The following is a 24,858-nucleotide window of genomic DNA, read 5'->3' on the forward strand; positions in this document are numbered from 1 at the left end:
GAACCCACCGTCCAGCTAGAAGGCAGAATGGAGACCGGTTTAAGTTCAACCTCATCAGCAGAAAACTGACGGGACAGAGCATCAGGTTTAGTATTCTTAGACCCTGGGCGATAGGAAATAGCCAGATTAAAGTGGGAGAAAAATAAGGACCAGCGAGACTGACGGGGATTGAGTCGCTTAGCAGCTTGTAAGTAGGCCAGGTTCTTATGATCAGTCCACACAATGACAGGTAAACAGGCTCCCTCAAGCCAATGACGCCACTCCTCCAGAGCCAATTTAATGGCTAACAGTTCCTTGTCACCGACATCATAATTGCGCTCTGCATCACTTAGTCTGCGGGGAAAAAAAGCACAAGGATGCAATTTACCATCAGAAGCAGCAGACTGGGACAGAACAGCTCCAACCCCTAAGTCAGAAGCATCAACCTCCATGGTAAACTGTCTGGTAGTGTCGGGGTGGATAAGGATTGGTGCACGGGAAAACTTCATTTTTAGAGCTTGAAAAGTTGAATCTGCCTCCGAAGTCCAGGTGTAATGCAACTTAGTGGAGGTCAGAGCCGTCAGAGGTGCTGCGGTCTGGCTGTACTTCTGTATAAACCTCCTGTAAAAATTAGCAAATCCCAGGAAGCGTTGAAGTTGTTTTCTTGTCTCGGGAATTGGCCACTCCAGGACTGCCTTGATCTTATCAGGATCAGAACGAACCTGTCCACCCTCTAAGATGAGACCCAGGAATGTAACAGAGGACTGATGAAACTCACATTTCTCAGCCTTAATAAATAATCGGTTCTCCAGCAGCCGCTGAAGGACTAGTCGAACATGATGATGGTGTTCTTCAAGGTTTCTGGAGTAGATCAGAATATCGTCGAGGTACACAAAAACAAAGATGTTCAAAAAATCTCTTAACACATCATTAATCAGCGACTGGAAGACTGCTGGGGCATTGCAAAGTCCAAAAGGCATGACTAAATACTCAAAATGACCCAAAGGAGTCTGAAAATCTGTCTTCCACTCGTCCCCCTGGCGGATTCTAACTAAATGATAAGCACTCCTAAGGTCAAGCTTAGTAAAAACAGTAGAACCCTGAACTGGTTCGAACGCAGAGGAAAGTAAAGGAAGTGGGTACCTATTCTTAACTGTAATCTGGTTCAAGCCCCGATAATCAATACAGGGACGAAGGGAACCATCCTTTCCAACAAAAAAAACCCTGCACCCACTGGGGAGGAAGAGGGACGAATAATGCCAGCAGCTAGGGAGTCATTAATGTAATCCTCCAAGACCTGTCGTTCAGGTCCAGAGATAGGATACAACCTACTGGTGGGTAGAGGAGCCCCAGGAAGAAGGTCAATGGCACAGTCATAGGGCCTATGGGGGGGTAGAGAGAGAGAGCGTTACTCTTGCTGAAGGCTAGTCCTAAATCATGGTATACTGTAGGAACCCCGGAAAGGTCGGGACAGTCATCACTAAGAGGACTAGGCACAATGGAGTTCCTAACAGGTAAGGCCGACTGAAGACAATTGGAATGACAATAATTAGACCAGGCCTCAATGCGGAGTTCGGACCAGTTTAAATGAGGGTTGTGTTTATGCAGCCAAGGAAAACCCAGAACTAAAGAAGACTGAGAAACCGGAAATACATAAAAAGAAATCATTTCCCTATGATTTCCAGAGAGAACCAGTTCAATCGGTATAGTCTTGTGAGTAACTCTATGCAGCCTCCGTCCATCTAAGGCAGAAACTAATCGTGGCGTATCAGGAAGTACAATCTCAATCTGGGCCAGTTCTACCAACTTGTTATCGATAAAATTCTGCTCACAGCCAGAATCAACGAGTGCTAAAAGATTCCTAGTCTGCTGACTACCAATCAAGGTGGCTGGTAGGGAAAATCTAGGGGCTTCAAAATCATTAAACTGGTCCGATAGCTCCCCCGAAAAAACTAGCGGACCCTGTCTTTTGGCCGGGTAGGACAGGTTGGACAAGCTGCAATAAGGTGATTGGATGAACCACAGTAAAAACACTGGTTCCCCTGTCTACGACGTTGTCTCTCCTCAGGGGTAAGGCGAGTGCGACCTATCAACATGGGTTCAGGTTCAGGCAGAACTACTTGAGGAAGAGACCTAGCGTTGGGTGGTGATCTTGCAGAAAAAGAAGAACGAGCCCGGAAATGCTCAGAACGGGCTCTCCTTCTCTCATGCATACGACTGTCAATCCGTGTAGCTAACAAAATTAGCTCATTAAGGGTCTTAGGTTCATCAATCAAGGTTAATTCATCCTTCAGTGGCTCATCTAGGGACTGGAAAAAAGCTGTTCTAAGAGCACTATCATTCCAGCCAGAAGCAGCTGCAAGAGTACGAAATTCTAGGGCTAAATCAGAGACTGGTCTATTTCTCTGATTTAAGGCCCACAACTGGTGAGAGACGCTAGTCTGGTCGGTCTCAGAGGAGAAAGCCAGCTTAAACTCAAGAATGAAGTCATCAAAAGAGCAATCAAACTGATTACAGTCAGAAAAACGAGCCTCAGCCCAACGTAAGGTCCTCCCTGTAAGTAATCCCAGTATATAAGAAATCTTAGCATCATCATGGGGAAAACTAGCAGGAGAGCGGTTAAAGACGAGAGTACATTGTAACAAAAACCCCTTACAATGATCAATGTCACCGGAGAACTTCTCCGGAACAGGGGAAGTGACGTCGCGTGAGTGTGAAAGACGTTGAGAAGTAGAAGCTGCTACAGCGCCCTCAGAGGAACCGGAGGTCTGAGGACTTAAAGAATGCTGGAGTAGCGAGACAATATGATCTAGCTGCTGATTATTCCGTTGGATCTGTTCAGAAAGAGAACGAAGAGCAGAGTCATGAGAGTGAATCTGGTGAGAGTGTTCAGATAGAGTTCTACTGAGACTCTCTGCTGGGTCTGTCTGGCCTGAGTGTTCTGACATCATTTTTGACACTGATCTGACCCACATGCAGAAAGAACACAAGTAGAGAGCATCAAACGGTGAAAAGAAGTTTATTATTTCTAAATTCTACACAGGGATGACAGGGATCTGGTCTCTCCAACTGTGCGAGAAAAAAGAACTGATAAGAAAACAGGACGGCAATGTATATATAAATATATAAATATAAATATCATAAATATGAATAAATGCTCTTACTAGAGAGTGAACGGAATCCGCCAAGGGAGACGGGGTTTAGGAGAACTGAAGTAGAGCTCACAGCGAAACGTGCTTTCTGTGGAAAGCGAGCGGAAGGTGAAGCAGGAGTTACGTAGGAGGGTGGACAGGTCTGCAGGAGAAGTACGCTTGTCATAATGTAGCACAGATCCAGTAAAAGGTGAAGATTGCTCAGTCCAGGAGTGTACGTAGAATTCCAGACAGGTAATCCAAAAGGCTCCAAGCGCTCGAGGAATAGTTAAGGGATCGATGGACATCAAGGTTACTGATACCACATAGGCTCAACACTCAGGCGACGAGTAGCAGGCAGCCACGGCTTAAGTAGCATACACGGCGATCAGAAGATGGGAAACACCTGTCCACATTCCTCCTGTAGCTCGACACCCTCTGCTGGACGAATAAGGTTAGCAGCAAGCAGAAAACAGACAGGCTCCCAGAACCCGACAAAGGTGTTTCTCAGCGGACCCTTTGCACCAATTTTCTGTGGAGACGAGATTTTTCGAGACTTCTGATGATTAATAAATGGTTGAAAAAAGCATGTGCTACTACATCTGTGAACTTCATCGACAACTTTAATATTTTTTGTGAAAAAAGACAACTCTTCAAGATGGTTTCTGATTGAACAAGCCGGGAGCCAGACGTCTCACATCTAATCTCTCCTAGTCAGTAAATAATCCCCAGCAGCTTCGACCTTCAGCAGAGAACATGGAGTATTAACAACAATGATAATGCTGCCTCCAACAGCTCCAGCAGAAACAACCGGCCAGTTGGCTGAGAAAGATAGGTAATCACAAAAGGTCTCCCTGTCAAAATCCACAGGAGAGGTTGACCCCCCCGTTAAACCCCCCTCAACCTAGACCCCGACCCAGACTTCACAGAACTCTTCCATCTCCCTACTGAGCCCGCTTTTTGCTTTACTGAATTCTGATAACATGAAGGAGCTCTTAAAATCGGGACCCAAAGGGCTCTGACATCTTCTCCATTCAACACCCCACCTGGCCAAGGCCCTGCTACTAAACCAACATCTTCCAAATGCCGCAGACCTTCACCACCTCCTAATCTATCTCCTCCTAATCAGGACCTTCAAATAACTTCTCTGTGATAGTCTGGACCCCAGTGGTAACTCTATCAGAAATGAGCATGTCAAGGAAAAACTTGGGCCCCTAATAGGAGATAGTTGTAAAACCTCTATGCTTAAACGTGACAGAAAGAGCAAAGCCAAAAGGATAAGAGACAGTAATAAACAATCAAAAAAAGCCATAAACTGTCAGGTACAACCAGACACAGAGTTAATATCAACAACTAAGTCATTTTTAATCAATGACTTCATTACTGACCATGATCTTGATGTTATGTTTTTAACAGAAACATGGTTACATGAATTTAATGAAGCTCCCATTCTGATAGAGTTGACGCCTCCGAACTACAATTTTCTTTGTGAGAGCAGACAGCAAAGAAAAGGTGGAGGGGCGGCCACTTTGTTTAAAGATTTATTAGAGTGTAAACTAGAACTAAGAAAGTGGAGCATATCACCCTGGTTCTAAAGTCCCTACACTGGCTCCATGTATCTCAAAGAATAGACTTTAAAATACTTCTGTTAGTCTATAAATCACTTCTGGCTCAACTCTACTGTGCATACCCAGAACCAGAACCAAACATGGAGAAGCAGCTTTTAGTTCTTATGGTCCACTAATCTGGAATAAATTCCCAGAAAACAGTAAAAGCGCTGAAACCCTAAATTGCCTTAAATCCAGATTAAAAACTTATTTGTTTAGATTGGCCTTTGACTGTGTCATCTAAACATTATTAGTTATGTTTTCGGTCCAAATTTCCTTTCGTTTTCTTATCCATCATTCTATTCTCTTTATTTTTTTAATTACCTCTGTTTGATTTTATGTATCATTGTAATGTTTTTCCTTATGTACAGCGCCTTGTGGCTGAAAAACGCTATATAAATAAACTTGACTTGACTTGAAAGTTGATATTATTTACTGTTAAGAACCTTTTACAAGTGCACCAACTGCTGTATGTTTAATGAACAAATGTGTAACTACCTAAATTATGTTTTCAGTAAAGTAGACATAATGATGTTGGATAATTCAAAACTGCATCATAACCACACACCCTGGACCCAAATATAAGACCTGTAAGCTTTTACAAGCAAAGGCAGTTTCTATAAATTGTGTTAAATAATTTTAAACTATAATCCTTGATATTCAAAGCACAGTGTACATACAGTTGAATCAACTGCCTTTCACTTAATTCAATTAATTTCAAGTAAAAAAAAAATCTTAAAGGTAATTTAAATGTTGTTTTTACTCATCCAAGTTTCTTCAAATAAATATTATAGATGATGAAGGCTGTGGCCAGAAAGGATCTCCTGTAGCAGTCCACCAGCTTGCTTTTCAAAGCATCCCTATCATCGCTGATATACTTAACAACTGCAGAATCATCAGGGTATTTCAGCAGATGACAGGACTCTGTCTTATACTGGTGTGTGAGGTGAGTGAAAAGGAATGGTGAGAGGACAGTCCACCGTGTTACTCCTTTGCTGCTGACTACCTGGTTAGACACACAACCCTTTCCGTCTCACAAACTGTGGTCTCTTTGTCAGGAAGTCTTTAATCCGGGAGATTGTTGAGGCCTCCTCCTGAGTCTTCTGGAGTTTCTGACAAACAAATCAGGCTGAATTTTGTTAAATGCACAGGAACATGGATTGCCCAACATGTGTTTTGTGGACCTGGAGAAGGCATTTGTCCCTCTTGGTGCCCTGTGGGTGGTGCTTCAGGAGTATGGAATTGGGGGCCCTTTATTAGGGGCCATTCAGTGTCTGTACAAGCAGAGCAGGAGTTTGGTCCGCATTGCCGGCACTAAGTCGGACCTGTTCCCGGTGCATGTTGGACTCCGGCAGGGCTGCCCTTGGTCATCGGTCCTGTTCATAACTTTTATGGACAGGATTTCTAGACGCAGCCAAGGGCTGGAGGGGGTCTGGTTTGGGGACCAGTGGATTTCGTCTCTTCTTTTTGCAGATAATGAGGTCCTGCTGGCCTCCTCTAGCCATGACCTACAGCATTCACTGGGGCGGTTCGCAGCCAAGTGCGAAGCGGCTGGGATGAAGATCAGTTCCTCCAAGTCCGAGGCCATGGTTCTCGACTGGTAAAGGGTGGCTTGTCCTCTTCAGGTTGGAGGGGAGTTCCTGCCTCAAGTGGTGGAGTTCAAGTATCTCGAGGTCTTGTTCACAAGTGAGGGAAGAATAGAATGGGAGATCGGCATATGGATCGGTGTGGCTGCCGCAGTAATGGGGGCACTGTGCCCGTCCGTTGTGGTGAAGACAGAGCTGAGCCGAAAAGCCAAGCTCTCGATTTACCGGTCGGTCTACGTTCCTACCCTCACCTATGGCCATGAACTTTGGGTCATGACCGAAAGAACGAGATCCCGGATACAAGCGGCTGAAATGAGCTTCCTCCGTGGGGTGGCTGGGCACTCCCTTAGAGATAGGGTGAGGAGCTCAGCCATCCGAGAGGGGCTCGGAGTAGAGCCGCTGCTCCTCCACATCGAGTGGAGCCAGTTGAGGTGGCTCGGTCATCTATATCGGATGCCTCCTGGACGCATTGCTCAAGAGGTATTCCAGGCCCGTCCCACCGGGAGGAGGTCGCAGGGGCAGCAGACTGTGAAGATGACGAGTACGAGTACGCACTGGAGAAATCAAAGAACATGATCATCACAGTGCTGCTGGCTTTATCCAGATGACAGTGGGTTTGTTGAAGCAGGGGTATGATGGCATCTTCAACTCAAACTCCATTAACTTTTCTCTGCTTGATGCCTGATTATTATCCCGGTCCACATATCTCTTATAGTATTGTTCTGCTGTATCCAGCTTCTTCCTGCACACCCACTTGCAATCTCTAATCTTGACTTTAAGTTTTTTGTTTACTCAGTAATTCATTGTCTGAATCAGTGAAGGTTCCTTTTATTTGTTTTAATATTAAGGACGCGTGTCACTGTTCTGGTGGACATGGTGTTATTCACAGAAACGTTTTTACAGAAATATTTGGACAGTGACACAATCTTCATGATTTGGGGTCTGCATGCCACCATATTACATACATATGAAATCAAACAACTACAAACAAATTGAAGTGCAGACTTTAAAGTTTAATTCAAGGGGTTGGACAAAAATATACGATTAAACATGTAGGAATTGTTGCTATTTTGTACACTGTAAACACTCGTCATTTCAGGGGCTCAAAAGTAATTGGACAAATAAACATAACCTTAAGTAAAATGTTACTTTTCAATATTTTTTTCAGAATGCTTTGCAGACAATGACTGCCTGAAGTTTGGAACCCATGGAGATCACCAAACGCTGGGTTTCCTCCTTTCTGATGCTTTGCCCGTCATTCCTGCTATCTGCATAAAACAAATCTAGTGGTTGGTTTTCTTTAGTAAAGAAGCTCACAAGTAGGGTGACCAGATATCAAAAAACCAAATGTGGGACAACAAGGATGCTTATGAGGGACATCGTGGGACACATTACCAACACTATGATGACGTCATAAATTTGAATTTAACAAAGATCTCACATTACATTTATCAATATCTGCTTTGCCTGTTAGTGCACAACAATGAATTAGCACAAGTTTAAAAAAACTTTACAAGCTTTTAAAGATTAACCCTGGTAGTCTCGGCTGCTGTTACCTTGTCTGTCTGGCAGTCATCTCTGGGTTTGAGTAAAAATGAGCCATCAGCAGGCGGCTTTTTCAGCTGTGCATTTCTTGTGTGATTCACTAACTGTGGCAAACTTCATAAAAATCCCTCAGAGATCACCTTTCTCTGGCTTCACCCAGTTATAAACCATGTCCCATTCTTTGTTGTAGCTACATTATCTTTTCCGGGACATACTTTCCATTATTACCTCTGCCTTCCTCCCTCCCTGTTGGATGGAGTAAGGAAAGTCAGGTATAGCCTAAACCGGCTCAGTTATGGTTGAGGTGCAAAAACTGCAATTAAGAAGGATAGAGCGAATGGTAGAGGTGGAGGAATGATGACATTCATAAAGAATAATATATACTATGATATAGTTAATATAGGAAAAGAATATGAATATATAACTACTAAAATTTGGACAGGTGAGGATGGTGAGGCCCTCCATTGTCACCGGTCCTGTTCATAACTTTTATGGACAGCATTTCTAAACGCAGCCAAGGGCCGGAGGGGGTCTGGTTTGGGGACCAGTGGGGATTTCGTCTCTTCTTTTTGCAGATGACGTGGTCCTGCTGGCCCCCTCTAGCCAAGACCTACAGCATGCGCTGGGGCGGTTCGCAGCCGAGTGTAAAGCTGCTGGGATGAGGATCAGCTCCTCCAAGTCCGAGGTCATGGTTCTTGGCCGGAAAAGGGTGGCTTGTCCTCTTCAGGTTGGAGGGGAGTTCCTGCCTCAAGTGGAGGAGTTCAAGTATCTCGGGGTCTTATTCATGAGTGAGGGAAGAATGGAGCGGGTGATCGACAGACGGATCGGCGTGGCTGCCGCAGTAATGAGGTCGCTGTGCCTGTTTGTTGTGGTGAAGAGAGAGCTGAGCCGAAAAGCAAAGCTCTCAATTTACCGGTCGGTCTACGTTCCTACCCTCACCTATGGCCATGAACTTTGGGTCATGACCGAAAGAACGAGATCCCGGATACAAGTGGCTGAAATGAGCTTCCTCCGTAGGGTGGCTGGGCACTCCCTTAGAGATAGGGTGAGGAGCTCGGCCATCCGGGAGGGGCTCGGAGTAGAGCCGCTGCTCCTCCACATCGAGAGGAGCCAGTTGAGGTGGTTCGGGCATCTATACCTGATGCCTCCTGGACGCCTTCCTCGGGAGGTGTTCCAGGCACGTCCCACCGGGAGGAGGCCCAGGGGACGGCCCAGGACACGCTGGAGGGACAATGTCTCTCAGCTGGTCTGGGAACGCCTTGGGCTCACCCCGGAGGAGCTGGAGGAGGTGTCTGGGGAGAGGGACGTCTGGGCGTCTCTCCTGAGTCTGCTGCCCCCGCGACCCGGTCCCGGATAAACGGAAGACGACGAGTACGAGGATGAAAAATAATTATTAATTATTATAATCAATTCAATTCAGTTTTATTTATATAGCGCTAATTCACAACACATGTCGTCTCAAGGCACTTCACAAAGGGTTTGGGATGGTGCGGGGTTGTTGGCGAGGTTTGATTAAACTACTTAGTGTTAGAGTTTGGCCAGTTTAGAATGGGCTATGTGTAGGGGTACTAAGTAAAATAATAAACTGATAGTTTGTCCATCAAGAGCCCACTGGTGGGCATTGTTTTACTAAAAACCACAAGGATTGGGGGTTCCTCTCTCTGTCAGACTGATTATAACCATTGGAAAAAAGAAGGGGTCGCACAGGTAGCAGAAATGGAGGGTGTGTCATATCAGTTACTTTCATATTACATGGTCTCACACTTCAGAGGTCACTCTGAAACTTTTAAAGTCTCCTTTCAAGAACACTTGACAAAAAAAAACCTTTACAAGATCACTATTGTAACATCTTAAGTAAATACAACATCTTGGAGTTTAATAGCCATCAGATATCCATGGATGCTTGCCTTGTTTTCCACGTGTTAAATGGACTTGCTCTTCCTCCAATAATGGATTTTATAAGTACAAAAACAAATGATAGAAAAAACACTGGAGCACTGACCAGAGGAGACTGCAATGTACAATGGCGCAGGACTAAATATGGCCCGTTGGTGGTGTCCATCAGAGGTACGCAGTTATGCAACACATTACCAGCTAATGTCAGGAACTGTAGCATTTACTCCAACTTTAAAAACTCTCTGAAACATTGATTGAAAACTAACCAGAAATGTGTTCACAGGTAGATTGTCTGTTTCCCTGGGCCTGTTTATCTGAGTTTATTATAAATTCATGTTATTAGTATGTGTTGTTGGGTTTATGATTATTGATTGATTAATCTTGATCAATAATTATAATTACAAATCATAATCTGACAAAATCAATTTCTTAACCAAAAATCCTCATTTATGAATCGAGACCAGAGATGTTTCTGGTGTTGTAATTGCGGCTCAACGCCTTTGACAATTACAACCGTTAAATACTCCGTAATAATTAATAACTATTGCCAGAGATGTCACTGTTTAATCGACCGTTTCTGCCGAAACGTGTGGAACTTGAACCTTATTTTGACTGACGAATCACTTTCGCACACAATGAAACACAAAACGCTCTCTCTTTATCTATGTGAATATTTATTAATTTTCACCTACTCAACATGCAAAATTCTACAAACACAGGGGTAACACATCTAAATAAGCAAAAATCAACAAATGGTAGTGGGTATGTATTGAATCAACCAGCAGTTTATGGCACTACAGACGAAGGAAATGAGAATATGAGTGGTGGTGTGGTGGCGAGTGGTGGGGGGTTGGAGCGCAGCTCCGACTGTCCTTTATGATCTTCTGATCATAAAACTTCCCCCTAACTCCTGAGCACAAAGGATACTAACTTCTGGCGGCAAGCTAGCACAGTGAGATTGAAGACAAAGGGGGAATGGAGAATTTTACCATGAGGTCGTTTTAACAGTCCAGTCTTACAACGCACCCGCGTTGACTCTCAGATAGTAACACAAGCAGCTCTAGGACCGCGGCGGATCCCGATATCAACATAACACATCAAAGTTTCAATAAGCAAGGTTACATGCACATATTATTCAGAACACATGAGATCCTAACCAGCGATTCTGATCGCTTCTACAACCTCTGACCCTGCCCAGGCCTTCTAATAAAGAAATAAAAGATTAAATAAAAGATGGGTTTTACTTGGTGTTGTCTTCTTCCTGAGCGAGGGAATTCGAGCGAGGAAAAGTGGGGGTAAGTTAATTGTGCGTCCACAATTAACTTCAGGGAAAGCGATCAGTCTTCGTCCTTTGGTCTTCTTGACAAAAGGAAAAATATGATCTGACCATCAAAGTCGACTTGGAAATGAAACACGATAGCGGTTTGTCTCTCCGAAACTCCGTGTTCTCAGTTACGTGTTCAACTCACGTCTTCGATTGGCAAAGTGAAATCTCTGGCCTTCTTAGTCCAAAAATCTCAGTTATGAATTGTTTGTTGTCCAACGAGAGAGAATGAATGAACTCTGCATAGATCTCTGCAATGATCTCCCCTCTTGAAGTGGCGCACTTCGATTACTAGTCCGGTCCTAGCGTCCTGTGACGTCAGACTTGGGACGCCCAGTCATATCATTCGCAATGCTCGATGGGATATGTAGGAGCGGGCTGTCCTGGGTACAAAATGGCCGATGCCATTGGAGGGGCACAGTGACGTCCAACAACGTGCAGATAGTCCAATACTCAGCAAACGAGTGGTCCAACAGTGTCATCTGTGTTCTCTGTGTATTGTTTTATTTAATGTTTATTGTCCTTACCTGCCTTAGGAAAACTAGCTCTTGTGCTAATTCCGGCATATTTACATTGATGCTTAAAGCTAATATGTTAATTATTGTGCAATGTAAATATAAATAAAATAAAAAACATAAATAAATAAAAATGAACAGCTGATGGTAGAATGTATACGGTTGCCAAATTAACAATGATGAACTTTCCTGGTAAATAACATGGACAAAATACACTCACCGGCTACTTTATTAGGTACACCTTGCTAGTACCAGGTTGGACCCCCTTTTGGCTTCAGAACTGCTTTAATCCTTCGTGGCATAGATTCAACAAGGTACTGGAAACATTCCTCAGAGAGTTTGGTCCATATTGACATGATAGCATCATACAGATGCTAACGCATGGTCAGCCTTTGCGAATTGTAGCCTCAGTTTCCTGTTCTTAGCTGACACCCGGTGTGGTCTTCTGCTGCTGTAGCCCATCCGTCTCAAGGTTGGACGTGTTGTGCGTTCAGAGATGCTCTTCTGCATGGCTTGGTGGTTATTTGAGTTACTGTTGCCTTTCTATCAGCTCGAACCAGTCTGGCCATTCTCCTCTGACATTTGCGCCCACAGAACTGCCGCTCACTCGATATTTTCTCTTTTTAGGACCATTCTCTGTAAACCCTTGAGATGGTAGTGCGTGAAAATCCCAGTAGACCAGCAGTTTCTGAATACTCAGACCAGCCCTTCTGGCAACAACAACCATGCCACATTCATAGTCACTTAAATCACCTTTCTTCCCCATTCTGATGCTCGGTTTGAACTACAGCAGATTGTCTTGACCATGTCTACAAGCCTAAATATATTGAGTTGCTGACATGTGATTGGCTGATTAGAAATTTGCTTTATCGAGCAGTTGGACAGGTGTATCTAATAAAGTGGCCAGTGAGTGTATTACTTATAACAGTTCAACTTCCGTGGTGTAGAAACGATTTTGCACAGTAGTGTGTCCTAGATTTACACCCATTGTTGTTCACAGGCACTTCTAATCTACCTCCTTTGCTTTTGCTTCTCCTCTTCAAATCTTTTTCTGCTCATATGGGTAGAGAGATTCTGAGTCAGGAATATGATCCATCACCCACGTCTCAGTGAAACACTCTGGCTGGGTCCATGTTGGCGTTCGAAGTTTATCCAATTTGTTTTTCAAAGATCTTACATTGCTCATGATGGTTTGAACTTCATCTTCTCTCCCTCTCATATTTGCTTGTGCTCTACATTCGAGTCACCACCTTTTTTTTTTTTTTTTTTACCGTGTCCGGTCCAGCAGAGTAGCGCTCAGAATTGTTGTCTGAGTGCCAAGAAATTGCCCAACAGATTTACTTTCACAAGCGGAGCATCACAGCTAATGCTTTAAAACTCTGCTTGATATTTATAAAATAAACTTTATTATAAACTTCTTTGGGGATATTTCAATTGTTACGGACACGGAGACTGAAATGAAAAGGAAAAAAGAAGCTTGAAAAAGAGAGATATGGGGCAAAAGGGCAAAAGGGGAGGAGAGAATGAAGGATGAAGAGAATACAAGATTACTCTTCTTGCTTATACACCTGCAGCTGTTTTTTTTTTTTTTTTTTTTTTACAAAATAGTACATGGTACTTATGAATGTAAAATGTACTTAGAGAGAGGTGCAGCCCAATATAGAACATCTTTGTATCTGTCAACACCTGAAGCTTAACACCTGTGAGTATGAGTCTGGACGCGCTTTGTATACAAAGTATCTCCACAAAAATATGCAATAGCGAGTGTGAGGACTCACACACCTGCCCCATGGTCCCACAAAGCACAGGATCCCCGGGAGAACCACCGCCGGGACTACCAAAATCCCCCAGAGAAGAGCAGTGGAGAGTCCCAGGGGAACCACCCAGCAGCGACAGTGCAGAAGCCCCAGAGAGCCGCAGCGACGAGCCCACAGGCCCCGCCGGCAGCCGTCCACGCCCGAGCAGATCCAGCCATGGACCCAGAGACCCAAGACCCCGGGACACACCATTCCCCAAGTAGAGGCCCGACAGAGCCCAGGGGGCCAGGCCCCGGCAAGCAGCCACCAGGAGCACACACCAAAGCACCCAGCCCTGGACACCGAGAACCACAATACACCAGCGGGCAGAGACGCCAACCACCAGCAGGTAGTGTGCCAGATAGCCTGCCAACCGGAGCCGCCCCAGGACGGAGCAGTCCCGACCCCATGAGACTCCCACCCCCAGTGAACCCCAACATGAACCTCCCCACAGGGCCACCCCCAACAAGGACACCGATATTGAAAACATGCCCCCGAACCCAAACGCCATGAATCCTCTCCCCCACAGGGACACACCCCCACAGGTGAACTCCATAGCCGAGAAGCCGCACAGCGCAAGCTCCACACATAGCCCTGCTCTATGCTCCCCCCACCACACAGCGCGCCGCAACGGCAAGGCAAGGGCCCCACGCAACGCCACCCCTGCCCACTGGTGCAACAGGGCAGACCCCACCGAGCACCACACCCACAACAGAACCCCCGACCCCGCTCCATGATGGGACAAACTCACCCACCAAGAGGTCCCCGGCCAGCGGCAGGCACCCAGGGCCAGTGTCCCCCACCACGCCCCCCTCAGCCACAAAAAACACCGCCCAGGGAGAAACACTCGACAGCTCAGCTCCACCATCGCCGCCCAGCCGATCCAAACGCCGGTGACCCCACATCCTAGAAGTGGACACAACCCCTCCACCCCACAGGCTGCAGTCCCTCCACGCCATCCCCCAGCCCACTGCCCTGATCCCCCCCCCGCACATGACAGCCAGCAGAGCAGCACACCTCCAAGCCCGCCCAACCCCCCCAGCAGCCGCAGCCCACCAGTCCACAAGAGGGATACATGCACCAGCCGGGTACCTTGACCATGCAAGCCAACCGCTCCAGGCCAAGCACAACCCGCCAGCTGCTTCAGTGTAGTCACAAGACATGCTCCGCCGCCCCACCGACCCGACCGCCAACCGCAGCCCGGTGCCCGACCATGGGCCATAATCACAGAAGGAAGCAGTTGAAGAAAGCCACGGCAGCACCAGTTACCGGGCAACTCCACCCACAAGCCCCAGCCCACCGGCCACCCGCACCCCCGCATGGTGCACCACGGCCCACCAAGCAGTCCAGCCAGCCAGCCCCTCCACCAAAGCGGGGCCACATCCCAATCAAGCCCGGCACCCCACCAGCTGGAAGACCAGGGCCCAAAGCCAGGGGCCAAGATCCAAGGGAACCCAAGCAATCCCGAGAGAGCCGAAACGCCAGCCCCAGCAGCAGACAATCCCAAAGACCCAACCCCAGCACAGACCCGACTAGAAGGCCCACTCCCTCTCCCGGCCTCCGACCACAGATGGGAAATAGCGAACAGGGGTGTGAAAAGACCCCAAGCCTGCCTCCGCCAGCTCAAATGTGGTGTTGATGCACAGGCTGCCTTGGGACCGCAGAGATGGAAAACCCTTGCGGCACTCCAATGGCGCACCCACACCCCAAGGCCCTCCATGAGCAGTAATGTGATGGAGCTGGCGGAGGGAGGTGTCCGGGGATGGAGAGGGAAGGACTGCGGGGCTAACCCCTCTCCCAGGGAGCCACCACCATGGCTGACCCCAATAGGCACCCTCGTTTGCCGAGTCCCAACAAAAGAGGGAGGCATAGGCCAGGCAAAAGACTAGGGACAGGTAACAGGCCCCGAGAACCAACTGAAAACCCCACCCCAGTATGAGGCCAAGAAGTCCGACGCAAGCGCAGAGCTCAGCGACGCCCGCCAGCAGAATGTGCTCCTTGAAGGAAGGAGCACCTGCAATGAGATGGGACCTACCTGCCAGTTTCGGAGGCCCCTATGCCCACCGATACACCAAAGGTCCCCGAGCCAGGGCCAGGTACCCGGGAATACACCAGCCCAAAACCCCGGCGACATACCCGCCAGGAACCAAGGCCCAGCCAGGACCCCAGCCCGGGGGGCAATATGCCCCAGGAACCCCGAGCCCCCAAGCCAACCCCTGACCCACCCAGGAGCAGCACAGCCACCAGGCCAGTGACCTATGTCCGTCGGCGCAGGCCCCTCGAAAGCATCGCATGCAGCTACCAGATGTCTCCCCCGAGAGCCACCAAAGCCCCACCCCGGCCAGGACCACAGCCCCCAGTGCCAGACTCCCCAGTGATCCTAGTCCAGGGACACCCCAAATGCCCCAACCCAGACACCCCCCCGAATCCACTACAATGCCCCACAGGATGAAGCCAAGGGCGCCCCACCCCCACTAGGTGATGGAGCCGATTAAAGGAGCCCAGAGAGATTGTATCTGACGTGGAGGCAGGGGCTATCTCAAGGCTTATATAATCCAACAGAAAATGTCTATACTGATTAATATTAAGAAGGTTTTTATTTTTCTTGTTCATGAGGATAGTTTTCTTAGCGATGCATAAGGTAGTGAAAACCATGTGAACTGAATTTGTCTCTATGGTAACATCATCTAAGTTGCCCAACAAGCAAACTGAAGGGGAAGGTGAAATATTACATCTCAGACACTTTGATAAGTCTTCACATATCAGGCAGTAAAACCTCTGACCGGGTGTACATAACCATAGTGCATGGATGTAATTGTCTGGTATATTGCTTGTGCAGTGTAAGCAAGTATTAGAAGTTCCCAAGCCCATCCTGAACATCCATTGACCTGTAAAGTATACTCTATGAAGGATTTTATATTGTATTAATTGCAAACTGGGGTTACTTGTCAGTTTAAAAGTTCTGAAACATATCTGAGACCAGAATGTTTGGTCAAAGTTAACGGATAAGTCTACCTCCCATTTCGTAATAGGAAGGGAAATTGATTCATCTATATTAGACAGTGTCCTCTATATTTTAGACATTAAATTTTTGGGGGGGGGGGTTGAGTTTTAGGAACTCTAGTACACTTGATGGCATTTGTAACCCAATGTTTTTAAGTCTAAATGTATTTTTTATTATAAATTTAATTTGTTGATATTCTAAAAATGTATTCTTGTCCATCCCGTATTGTATAATTAATCTGTTAAATGGGATGAACTAAATTCCTACAAATATATGTTCCAGGTATTCAGTTCCTTTACTCCTCCAATATGGAAAATGTATCATGTTATTTTTTTGTAGGATGTCAGGGTTGTTCCAGATGGGTGTACGTCTGCATGGGATTAGTGAAGATCGTGTCATTTTTAGATATTCCCACCATGCTGTCAGAGAGATGCTTACATTGAGGCTTTTGAAGCATACATGCTGTTTTATATTTGAGCTAATAAATGGTAATCGGAAATCTTTATATTATTGCATAATGTCTGTTCTACGTCTAGCCAGGGTTCATCTAGAGGACTGTGTTTAAACCATTTTAAGATGTAATGTAGCCTGTTAGCTAAGAAGTAAAGATGAAAGTTAGCCAGACCTAGTCCTCCGTTATCTTTGGTCTTTTGTAGTGTTTTTAGGCTAATACGTGGGGGCTTATCTCTCCAGAGAAATTTAGTGATGGAGGAGTCCAGAGATCTAAACCAGTCAGATCATGGTTTATTCGGAATCATTGAGAATAAGTAATTGATTTTTGGCAAGACCATCATTTTTATTGAAGCAACCCTGCCCATGAGTGATATGGGTAGAGATTTCCATCTACCGAGATTATCTTCCACTTTTTTTTAAGAGCGTGATGTGGTTTAGTTTTGTTAAATCTGCCAATCTAGGAGACACATTAATGCCCAAATATGTAATATTCCCTGACTGTAGTTGTATATTAGGAAAATTGTTGAAAGAACAATTAATTGGAAGAACTGTCGATTTTAACCAATTTATATAATAGTCTGAAATTCTTGAGAAAGAATTTATTAATCCAATTACCAACAGAGGTTTGCGAATGCTGGAAAAAGAGTAATACATCATCTGCATAAAGACATATTTTATGTTCAATATTCCTGCATTTTATGCCTTTAATATCTTTAGTTGTCTGATTGCTGCTGCTAGTGGTTCAATAAAAATAGCAAATAATGAGGGGGAAAGTGGGCATCCCTGCCTGGTGCCCCTCTGAAATCAGAAGCGGGAAGATGTCTGGTTATTTGTTCTGATACATGCCGCTGGGGAACTGTGTAATATTTTTATCCAGTTTATGAAAGAGCTTCCAAAACCAAATTTAGTCAAGGTTGCAAACAAGAATTTCCAGTTAACTCTATCAAATGCTTTTTTGTGCGTCTAGAGATAATATATTGGTCTCAATATTTTTACTGTAGGAATAGTCAATTAAATTAAGTAATCTGTGTGAATTAGTGGACGAATACCTACCTTTAATAAAACCAGTTTGGTCTGGATGTATTATGAGAGGAGTAACCTTTTCTAGTCTTTTTGTGAGGGCTTTACAGATTATTTTGAGATCGACGTTAATAAGGGATATGGGATGTTAGCTGGTAGGGAGTACTGGGTCTTTTCCTGGTTTTAACAAGAGAGTGATGTTGGCAGAGTTTATATTTGGCGGAAGTCTGCCATTTTTTTCGGTTTCCTGCACCATTCTTTGGAATATTGGGGCCAGAATATTGCAGAATTCTTTGTAAAACTCTGTTGGGAATCCATCTGGGCCTGGAGCCTTTTTATTGGGCATGCTTTTTAGAGCTTCTTGGATTTCAGTTGAAGTCAGTGGTACATCCATGGCCATCGCATAATTATCTGATAGTTTAGGGATTGTTACTTTATCCAGAAATTGATCAATGTCATTATCTGACTGGTCTATCTGTGGTGAGTCTAAAGCTTGATAGAAATCTCAGAAAGTGCTGTTTATTCTTTCAGGATCATAAACTGTATTCCCTGTCTAGTCTTTTACAGCACATATTGTTGTTCTTTCTTTCTTTATTTTTAGTTGGTCAGCTAAAAAGCTACCTGATTTATTGCCATGTTCAAAGTTTTGTATATGAAGTCTTTGTACTAAGAATCGTTTTTTTTTTTGTCGATGATTTCATTTAATTCTAGTTTGGCTTTACGTAGTTTGCCCAACCTTTCCTCTTCCTGGGAAGCATCTAACAGTTTAATGGTTTCTTCTAATTCCTGTATACGTTTGTTTTCTTTTTTCTTCTTATGTGATGAGAATGAGATTATTTTACCTCTCATCACTGCTTTCCCAGCCTCCAGAGAACAGATGTTGATGTCCCCGGGATATCATTTAATTCCAAATATGAAGTCCACTCTTTTTAAAAATATTTAATAAATTCTTCGTCCTTAAGCAATGATGTATTAAACCTGTAGTTTTTGCTTTGTGGGTTTTCTTTCTTATTTACTAGAGTTAAGGAGACATGTGCATGATTGCTGACAGCTAAAGGGTGTATCTCGGTGTCTGAAATGTCAGTCAACAACGAGCTGCTGACTAAGAAATAACCCAGACGAGAGTAAGATTGATGGACTTGTGAGAAGAATGTATATTCTCTGGGATTAGGGTGAAGAGATCGCCATGCATCGCAAAGTCCGTAATCACTCATGTACTCTTTAACTATATTTATTGATTGCCAACTGCGATGAGTCCCTGTTGTACTCCGCCTGTCTATTTCTTCATTTAGACAAAAGTTGAGATCGCCCCCAAGAAGAAGTGAGCAATCCAAGTGTTTAGACAGTGCAGAAAAAAAAAAGAATGGAAGAATGGGGAGTCATCAACATTTGGGGCATATATACTGACAATACATATTTTTTGGTTATGTATAGATATTTTTATTATTATGAATCTACCCTCTGGATCTGTAACTGTGACTAATACTGTAAAGTTAACACTTTTGTGAATTAAGATTGCTACTCCCCTTTGCCGAGAATTATAGCAGGCAGAAAACAGATTAGGAAACTCAGGTGATTTAAGATCATTTGCAGATGTGGCAGATTTATGAATCTCTTGTAATAAGACAACGTCTGCCTGTAGTCTTTTAAACTGATTAAAAACTTTTTACTTTTTCTCTCTGGTGCCGGCTCCATGCACATTCCCTGTGAGAAACCTTAGTGTGCCCATAGTTGTGCGTGTGTCGCCAAAATTGTACAGCGCATGTCACCACAGAAACAGATAGACCCAAGTGAAATCATAGTCAGTGCTTGGGGTTGCCTGGATACTTTGATGTGCTTGCTGCAACCTGCCTGCTTTGAGTTTTGCTTAAGTCTGGATTTAATAAATCATCATTCTGCCTCGCCATACCGACTCCTCGCCTATCTCAGCACTGTGGTCCGCCACAACAAACTGCACATTTGACACTTCCACAATCTCATACTTTCCGGTTCTCTGATATTTTCACATGCTCCCTAGCTACCTATGATCTCTAATGTTTATATATGTATTTATCTTTCAGATGCCACCAAAATAACCCTGGCTCCCTCAAATGCTGACATCAACCAGGGAGAGAATGCCACACTGCAGTGTCATGCCTCCCATGACCCCACCATGGACTTGACTTTCACCTGGACCCTTAATGGGGTGCCACTGGACCTGGAGAACTCAGCAGGGCCGTACCAGCGGGTGGAGGGAGTGAGTGCTGTGATGCAGAACTTCATATCTCATCTCTATGGCAGAGCCCAAACACCTTTTTGTAGAAGGTCTTTTCAACCTGTTGTGTCTGGGATCTCACTCTTTCATGATCCAAATGTCATGATCATAGGTGTCATGTTATGCCCATAAACTTCAATGTATTTTATTCAGAATTAATGTGACAGACCAACACAAAGCAGCACATGGTTGAAGTAGAAGGAAAATTATACAGGGTTTTCAAAATGTTTTTACAAATAAAATTCAGACAATGCAGGATTTATTCAGCCCCTTTTTATTCAAACACCTCTAAATTAGAACCATGGCAACCTTCCTTCTGTCTTCAGGCGACTGTGGCATGTCAATGTGCCCCTGGGCAAGGCACTTAATCTCAAGTTGCCTACCGATCTGCGTATCGGTGTATGAATGTGTGAGCGTTAGTGAGTGTGATTGGGTGAATGTGGCTCTAGTGTAAAGTGCTTTGAGCGGTCTGTATGACTGGAAAGGCACTATATAAATTCAGTCAATTTACCAGTCCATTCATACTACCTTCATTAGTTAACTGATTAGTATGTAGCATCCAACTTTGTATAAAGTAGTCTTAGTATAAATGCAGTGGTTCTGTGAAGGCCTTAGAGGTTTGAGTATAGCATTACTGCAAGCCTACCAAGACAAGACTTCTAAACTGACAAGCCAGGCAAATAGAACATTAATCAAAGAAGCAGCCAAGAGGCCCATGGTAACTCTGGAGGAGCCGCAGAGATGCATAGCTCAGGTGGGAGTATCTGTCCACCGGATGACTATTAGTCATGCATCCCATAAATCTGGCAGTCGTGGAAGAGTGGCAATAATGATGAAATATTAAAAAAGAAGCCTTAACAGGTCCTGTTTGCAGTTGGCCATGAGTGATGCATCAGGGACAGCAAACACTTGATGAGATGAAAATGTTTGGCCTACAAACGAAATTTAAGTGTGCAAAAAATGCACTAGCCCCACCACCAAACATGCTGCAGGGAGTATCATGCTGTGATGGTGGTTTTTTTCAGCAGGGACAGTGAACCTGGTCACAGTTAATGAAAAGATGGATAGACTAAATACAGAATATTCCTAAAAGAAAATCTGTTAAAAACAGGCAAAAGACTTGAGGCTGAGGAGGAGGTTCATCTTCGAGCAGGACAATGGCACTAAACCTATAGCCCGCACCACAATGAAAAGGTTTTGGTCAAATAAGGTTAATGTGTCAGAATGTCCCAGTGAAAAGTCAATACCCAAATAAAAATTTCACTTTCTGTGTGCAAAGCTGGTAGAGAAATGACATAAAAGACTTGCAGCTGGAACTACACTAAAACACTGAATATGAATGCCTCCACACTTTTCAGACTTTTCAAGTTTTGTTAAAAAGATTGAAATTCATGCCTAATTTTTCTTTGACATTACAAATATGTGCTTTTGAGACAATCCCATAAAATCCCCAAATACCTTGAAGCTTGTAGCTTCCATTAGAGTTTCTAAAAAAAAGGCCATTATTAAGAGCAACACACATTGGCAGTGTACAACATGCACAACATTACACTCCATTGTTTTCTTTTCATGTATCACCTACTATATATATCTAATAAATGGTAAAAGGTTGAATGGCCTGCACCTGTAAAGAACTCTTATCACATCCGAAGACTCCAAAACGCTTTACACAACAATCAGTCATCCACCTATTCATACTCACTGACAGTGGGAGGCTACACTGTAACCAAAGCTGCCCTAGGGAGACTGATAGAAGTGCAGTTGCCATACAATCGGCACCACTGGGCCCTCTGACCACCACCATCAGCGGTCAGGGCGGGTGAACATTCCAATATACACTCACCGACCACTTTATTAGGTACACCTCGCTAGTCCCGGGTTGGACCCCCTTTTCCCTTCAGAACTGCCTTAATCCTTCGTGGCATAGATTTAACAAGGTACTGGAAACATTCCTCAGAGAGTTTGGTCCATATTGACACGATAGCATCACACAGATGCTAACGCACAACACATTGAACTTTGAGGCGGATGGGCTACAGCAGCAAAAACCACACCGGGTGCCACTCCTGTCAGCTAAGGAAACTGAGGCTACAATTCACACAGGCTCACCAAAATTGGACAATAGAAGATTGGAAAAACATTGCCTGGTCTGATGAGTCTGAGTCTCGATTTTTGCAGCGACATTCGGATGGTAGGGTCAGAATTTAGCGTCAACAACATGAAAGCATGGATCCATCCTGCCTTGTATCAACGGTTCAGGCTGGTGGTGGTGGTGTAATGGTGTGGGGGATATTTTCTTGGCACACTTTGGGCCCCTTAGTCCCTTAGTACCAATTGAGCATCGTATCAACGCCACAGCCTATCTGAGTATTGTTGCTGACCGTGTCCATCCCTTTATGACCACAGTGTACCCATCTTCTGATGGTTACTTCCAGCAGGATAACGCGCCATGTCATAAAGCACGAATCATCTCAGACTGGTTACTTGAACATGACAATGAGTTCACTGTACTCAAATGGTCTCCACAGTCACCAGATCTCAATTCAATGGAGCACCTTTGGGATGTGGTGGAACGGGAGATTCGCATCATGGATGTGCAGCCGACAAATCTGCAGCATCTGTGGGATGCTATCGTGTCAATTTGGACCAAACTCTCTGAGGAATGTTTCCAGTACCTTGTTGAATCTATGCCACGAAGAATTAAGGCAGTTCTGAAGGGAGAAGGGGGTCCAACCCGGTACTAGCAAGTTGTACCTAATAAAGTGGCCGGTGAGTGTACATTGCAAAAAGGATTAGACATGTTCAGAAGCATATGACAAGAATAAAATGAATGAAAGCTTTACAGCACATAAGCCTGACAGGGAACATTATAACTACCATCTAAATCTGTATTTGAATATGTTAATGCAAAATCATAGGCATATTAGATTACGCAATCAAGGTTAGACACACACGTTCAGGTCATTTAAACAGTATTAATAAAACATTTTTAAATGCTCCAGTGTACCAGTGACTTCAGACTTTTCAGATTGTGTTCTGTATGCAGAACAGAATCTAACTCCTGCATTCTGTCGCTCAACCTGTCCTTTCAGAAAGAAAACATCGGTGACCTGCTGATTGTAAATGCTCAGCTGAGTCAGGCAGGAATATTTACCTGCACAGCCCAGACTGTGGTGGACAGCTCTTCTTCTTCAGCTAAGCTGGTTGTTCGAGGTATGTAACATCAGAGCGGTCTACTTATGTTGGATTCTGACATTTCTGTTTTCAGTCCACATTGTCTTTTATGACTGAAAACTGGGGTTTTGTGCAGCATAAAGATTGTGCAGTGTGTGCCCTATGTCTTAATGTTTGTTGGACCTCCAGTGTTAAACTGCATTTTGAGACGAAACATAAAAAAACTTTCAAAGATTAAGCAGACAAGACTGAATCAATTACACATGCCGTCTCAAGATATGAAAAGCAAGCCTATACTCTCAAAGTTTCTACTGCTGCTAAACATCATGGAACTGAAGCAAGTTATTGTATTGCACACTATATTGCTAAACATGGAAAGCTGTTTACAGACCGAAAAATTATTAGGGATGCTTTTCTGTGTAGCTCAGAGGTTTTATTTAATGGACTCCCAAACAGAGCTACAATTATAACCAGGATACAAGACAAACCTGCATTAGCCAGAGGTGGAACGATGCATCCAGGAAATGGGGGACAATGTCAGAGAAGCTGGGGTTGTTAGTGTAGCTTTGGACGAGAGCATGGACATCAATGATGTGCTACGTTTGGCTTTTGGATTTTTTTGCTATGACAATTGATGGTGTACCAGCTTTGGTGGGGAAACACAGGGGCGCTGTTACCATTATTGAGGAACAACTTGGCCATACCATCATGAAACTGGACTGCATAATATACCAAGAAAATCTCTGTGTCAAGATGGCAAATTCAGATCTTAATGATGCGACGATCACAGTGGCAAGCATTGTTAACTTTATAGTTAAGCGGTCTGCTTTGATGCAACGCCAATTCCAGTCCCTGCTTGAGGAGATAGACTGCTCATGGAAGGACATACCACTCCACTATGCTGTTAGATTTCTTAGCTGTGGAAAGGTTCTGGAATAATTTGTGGAAACATTTCTGGTATAAAAGGGGCAAAACCATCCCTAACTCAAAGATGAGAAGTGGGTTGTGAAGCTTTAACTTCTCGCAGATATGATTGGACATCTCAACCAGCTTAATCTTAAACTTCAGGGAGCAGGACAAACTGTTTTAGACATGCGCAACACGTGGGAAGCTTTTGTTCAAAAGCTGGCAGAGTTTTCAAGCGACGTTGCAAAAGGGAACCTAAAGTAAGTAAATTTTTCTTGAAGTAAGTGTATTTGTCCTTAAGAAGGTAAGTAAAATGATCTGCCAATAGAATAAGATTTGTGCACTGAAAATAGGACAAAAATTATCTCCATTATCTTATGTCTAGAGCAGCATATCTAATTATGTTATTTAGGTGTCAAAATACTCATTCCCTTGGCTGATAATCTTACTCCTGCTCAAATTAGGGGAAAAAACACTTATCTCAAGGAATTTCCACTTATTTTTAGATCACAATGCAACTGTTTATATGGCACATTGACTTCGGAGGAATTTTTAGATGGCACACCTCTTCACAAAGGTTGCTGAACCCCACTTTAAATCAATATCTACACTAGATTGTCCTTAATTTTTTAACTTTTGCTTTGCAAAGAGGATATATCAAGAAAGAT

General features: G+C 44.3%; 1 protein-coding gene across 3 annotated transcripts in view; it reads left to right on the forward strand.

Moving 5' to 3' along the window:
• cntn2 (contactin 2) overlaps positions 1 to 24,858 on the forward strand; it is a 127,999-nt gene that overhangs the window by 64,595 nt on the left and 38,546 nt on the right. For all 3 annotated transcript variants that reach the window (XR_007035467.1, XM_047347998.1, XM_047347999.1), the window contains 2 exons: positions 19,917 to 20,092; positions 23,203 to 23,323. Coding sequence is in view for 2 of the 3 variants with exons in the window: in XM_047347998.1 (XP_047203954.1) it covers positions 19,917 to 20,092; positions 23,203 to 23,323 (297 nt within the window). In the remaining variant the exon portion in view is untranslated. The remainder of the gene's footprint in view (positions 1 to 19,916; positions 20,093 to 23,202; positions 23,324 to 24,858) is intronic.

This window comes from Girardinichthys multiradiatus, chromosome 20, assembly GCF_021462225.1.
Source record: "Girardinichthys multiradiatus isolate DD_20200921_A chromosome 20, DD_fGirMul_XY1, whole genome shotgun sequence".
NCBI lineage: Eukaryota > Metazoa > Chordata > Actinopteri > Cyprinodontiformes > Goodeidae > Girardinichthys > Girardinichthys multiradiatus.